Here is a 4,728-nt window from a genome sequence, read left to right as displayed (position 1 = left end):
TTCTGTGCAACTTCAAGATTCATATCTGTAAAAAACTCAATATTTTAGAACTCACAGACTGCCTATTTTTTCTCTCCAGCCTCATAAACCACTAAAATAGTTCTTTGTCTCCTCCCCAGCAGTAATCACCTAACTGGGTAAAATCTGAATTTCCAAACTCTAATGTTGTATACTCAAACAAATTCAAACTATGACTTTCTTGTAATTAATGCAATCATAGGTAACCAGCTCTAGCTCATATTTTTGCAGGGCTCTCCTTTCCAGAATTTTAGTCCCCTGGTCCATGCTGCTTTATCGCTTTTGAACGTCTCTAAACAGGTAACTCTGGTGGAGAAGTTTTGGCTTTTTAGTTTCTTTTAGTGGGAATGATATCTTCCTTTAGTTAGTCCATTCAACCTAAAAATTTTCCGTAAGTTTGAACTCATTTCACCCATTAAAACTTGACCTCTTAAAAGTTTGCAACACAACACTGTTTTATACATCATGATATAAGTTAATGGTCTACAACATCCTATCTTTCAGATAGATGGAAAGTTTTATAAAAGTAAAAGATAGCACACTTCAAACTTTATTTATGATGTGATACTGAACTATCTTTTTTTGGGGGGGAGGGTCAATCTAGGCACGACTCACATTAAATACACATGTTAAGCATAAAATAGAAATAAGTTAGTGCACATATGTACATCTTACTGGCATAGGGTTTTGTTTGTTTGTTTGTTTGTTTTTAAGATTTTATTTATTTGTCAGAGAAAGAGAGAACAAGAGCAGGGACAGGGGCAAAGGGAGAAGGAGTAATAGGCTGTCCACTGAACATGGAGCCTGATGCGGGACCGGATCCCAGGACCTTGAATCATGACCTGAGCTGAAAGCAGACACTGAACTGACTGAGCCACCCAGGTGTCCTTGGCATAGTTTTAAAAGCAGTGTTTTTTATTTAATTTTTTAAAAAAATTGATTTATATAATTATATATCTCAGTTTGGTTTATCTTTTGCCTAGGCTTACCAGTTTTGGCAAAAATAAGTAAAAATAAATAAATGTAGCATATGCAGTCAAATTTAAATTTCAGATTGAAAAAAGAATCATTTCTTAAAATATATGTATGTCTATGAAATAGTTGAGACATACTTAAATTTTAAAAAGTTTATTTTGTTTAACTGAAACTCAAACTTAACTGAGTGTCCTGCATTTCATTTGGCAAACCTACCCCCTCTTGAAGGCCAGAAATATATGTTGGTCAGAGGAAATAAGTTTTGCAAAGACAAAGTGTATCTCCTAGTCAATTTACATAGAAATAGAAAAGGTCAGAAAAAGTGGATAGTTAATAAGCCTGAATAATAGAGATGTATGAGGAGAACAAAAATGGCACTGTGAAGAACATAGTAGGACAGGATCAATAACTTGTCAGGAAAACCCTAGGAGAAAAAAAAGCTTTGTGTATCTAATAAAATACACAAGTGTTTTATTGGTATCTAATGCTGAGTCCTACCTCGTTCTAGGGCTGCTTAAATATGCTTTAGTAAACAGGAACAAGTTCCCAATCACAATTTAATTTGGCGCTCATAGAAGCAAGTAAATGAGAACATAGACTAGGGTGAGGATGAATGTGTGGATATAAAAGCAATTTCTGGAAGGTTGTAGTATGTTAATTACCTGAAGTACAGTGAACTTAGTTGATGGACATTTTAACTGATTTGTTTTTATTAGCTATGCTAAGTTATAAGGTTGTGGTTTCCTTTGGTCTGTTAAATAAAGGCATTTTGCATCAAACAATTTTGTACTGGAAGTAAATTTAAGGCAATCCATAAAAGTCAATTTCTCTTTATGGTGCCAAAGTTTGCAAGAGAAGATGTTAAAGCCAAAATTCGTGAAACATTCTGATTTTGAACTCTTTTCTTGGGCATATTGTTAAGGATTTTTTTTCCCCTATGTTCTTAACTTATAATTTCTTAATCACTTTACCTCCTTTATAGCTGGTTCTTTTTTTTTTTCACACTACAATAGTTAATTTTATTTGTTCAAGGGCTCATATTGCAAGCATTAAACCAAGCATGGGCTTTGATTCTGTGAGCCCAGATTCACGTATTTAGGAAGATAAAAGCAAACTACGATCCATGTATATGGATGAAAAACTGAAGGCTCACAGTTAATCACATTGTAGTTTTAAATTTCTACAGCCTAGAAGCCAGGAGTCACAGATCTTTTAGGTCTTTCTGGATGTCCCACAAGGTATCTGCACTTTTCTTGAGCTGGGCAACCTCATCATCTTTCAGCTTCTGGTTGATCACACTGGTTAAGCCCCGAGCGTTCAGGATACAAGGAAGGCTCAGGAAGACTTCGTTCTCAATGCCATACATCCCCTTCACCATTGTTGACACTGGATGAATCCTGGATAGATTTTTCAACATGGACTCAATGAGATCAGCCACACTTAATCCAATAGCCCAGTTGGTATATCCTTTTAGCTTGATGACTTCATAGGCACTTTCCACCACCATTTTATGCACTTCCTTCCAATTTTCACTGTCATTGTCTGTTCCCATATCTGGATTCAGTTCCTGAAGAGAAACACCTGCCACATTAACTCCACTCCACACAGCCACACTTGAATCACCATGTTCTCCCAAAATCCATCCATGGCAGCTGCTGGGATGAATGCCAAGTTTTTCAGCCATAAGATAGCGAAATCTTGCAGAATCCAGATTACACCCACTTCCGATCACACGGTGCTTGGGTAGTCCACTTAGTTTCCAGGTAACATGTGTGAGAATATCCACTGGGTTGGAAACCACAATTATGATACAATCAGGACTGTACTTGACTATCTGCGGAATAATGAATTTGAAGACATTAACATTCCTCTGCACCAGATTGAGCCGGCTCTCTCCCTCCTGCTGGCGGACTCCCGCAGTCACCACCACAATCTTAGAATTGGCAGTCACAGAGTAATCTTTATCTGCCACTATTTTAGGTGTCTGAAGAAATAAGCTCCCATGCTGCAGATCCATCATTTCTCCTTTGAGTTTATCTTCCAAAACATCCACAAGGGCAAGTTCATCAGCCAGGGACTTTCCCAGAATGCTGATGGCACAGGCCATACCAACTTGTCCAACACCCACTACAGTAATCTTATTGTTTGGGACGGCTGCCTCTTCTTCTGCAACTGGTGCAATCAGTTTTTCCTTAAGAGTTGCCATTGTGCCCGGAGAGAAGCTGCTTGGAAGGCCCCGCGCAGAAGACAATGTTCGCTGCGACTATAGCTGTTTTTTTTAATTCATTTATTTTATGCACTTTTGGATTCCCTATGATATCTTTTCTAGTTGTTTTCCTCACTATTATAGTTCCAAATCCCAACATGCCCCAACACATCAAGAAGTGAATGTTCCTTCCTACTTACTGAGAAAATACACAGGTATGAAATTTCCATCTTCTTCTCTCCACTTGAAAATATGTATGAAATAAAATCCTTTTCACTCTCTCATACTTTCATGCTCTGCATAATTTCCATGAGGGACAAATGAATGTAGGACAGTTATAAAGGCATAAAGCATAAGGTGTAAGATTTAATAAACATATTTTTGGTACTTTATATGGCATGCTTACCTATACATTATTGTATTGTTACAAGAAAGTGTAATATTTGATATTATAATCAAATGAGATATTATCACAATCTCAGTGGCTTGCCTAAACTCCTACAGAAGAAATTAAAATTGAATTTAGGGAATTTCAAAAACCTAGGTCTACTCAGACATCCCTGAACACACTAAGTATAGATTCCATAGTCAGAATGCTAGATTTGGCCAGATTGAAATCTGAGTCTTTCACAACCTATTAGAGGAGAGTTGTTTACATAAAGAGCATAAAGAATAAAGAATACTGTAGGAACAAACTCTTAGTCTACATATATTAAGTTGTATTAAGCAACTGTGCAAAGATGGGGCTATTCATTCATTCAAAGATTATTTACTCATCAAGAAACCATGATTAAGCATATAAAATATGTAAGGTACCTGAAGAGAATACATACTTGCCTCTTGAGAGAGTATTGGGATGAGATAGTAAAGGAACTTACTCTGAAAGATACTTCTCTAGCCTTGACAACCTTCTGTCTGTCAAGAATCTATCCACACCTGGGGGGTAAAACAAAAAAAGCCTCCAAAATAATATTGGGAAAAGATTACACCTATGCCTAAAGCTTTAACATACAAATATGGAGATCAAACTAATAATTTAATGTGCTTAAGATGAAGAGCTAGATTCTTTCACTTTCAGAACTTTGTACTTGCTATTCCCTCTGCCTGGAATTCTTCTTCCTTAGATACCCATATGGTTCTTTCTTTCCTTCACTGTTTCCAGGGCAGAGCCCTAACATCACTCTGCTAAAATTATAGCTATCACTTCCATAGTTCTTTTATAATCTCCCTTTTCTGTAACACTCATTGCTATCTTGGACACTGCATATTTACAATTTCTTAATTGTTTATTTATTTTAGAGAGAGTGCTCGCACATGAGTGTATGGGAGGAGTGGCTGAGTGGGAGAATCTTCCAGCAGACTCCCTGCTGCGTTCTGAGCCTAACGCGGAGCTCCATCCCAAGCCCCTGAGATCATAACCTGAGCAGAAACCAAGAGTCAGCCCCTTAACCAACTGAGCCAACCAGGTAACCCTACATATTTAGTATTTTTATTGTCATTTGTATTGTTATTTTTTACCATCTGTCCCT

General features: G+C 37.1%; 1 protein-coding gene across 1 annotated transcript; it reads right to left on the bottom strand.

The window, feature by feature from the left end:
• Positions 1-1,982: 1,982 nt before the first annotated feature.
• LOC125095937 (L-lactate dehydrogenase B chain-like) lies at positions 1,983-3,250 on the bottom strand. The gene has a single exon (XM_047722512.1). The coding sequence runs from the start codon at positions 3,197-3,199 to the stop codon at positions 2,195-2,197; it is 1,005 nt and encodes a 334-aa protein (XP_047578468.1). The 5' UTR covers positions 3,200-3,250; the 3' UTR covers positions 1,983-2,194.
• Positions 3,251-4,728: the final 1,478 nt, after the last annotated feature.

The sequence above is a fragment of the Lutra lutra genome, chromosome 1, assembly GCF_902655055.1.
Source record: "Lutra lutra chromosome 1, mLutLut1.2, whole genome shotgun sequence".
NCBI classification, from domain to species: Eukaryota; Metazoa; Chordata; class Mammalia; order Carnivora; family Mustelidae; genus Lutra; species Lutra lutra.
This window is presented reverse-complemented; position numbering and strand designations above follow the sequence as displayed.

Excerpts from the sequence above, each read along its gene's own strand:
- LOC125095937 (XM_047722512.1), bottom strand. The coding sequence starts at position 3,199 with ATGGCAACTCTTAAGGAAAAACTGATTGCACCAGTTGCAGAAGAAGAG.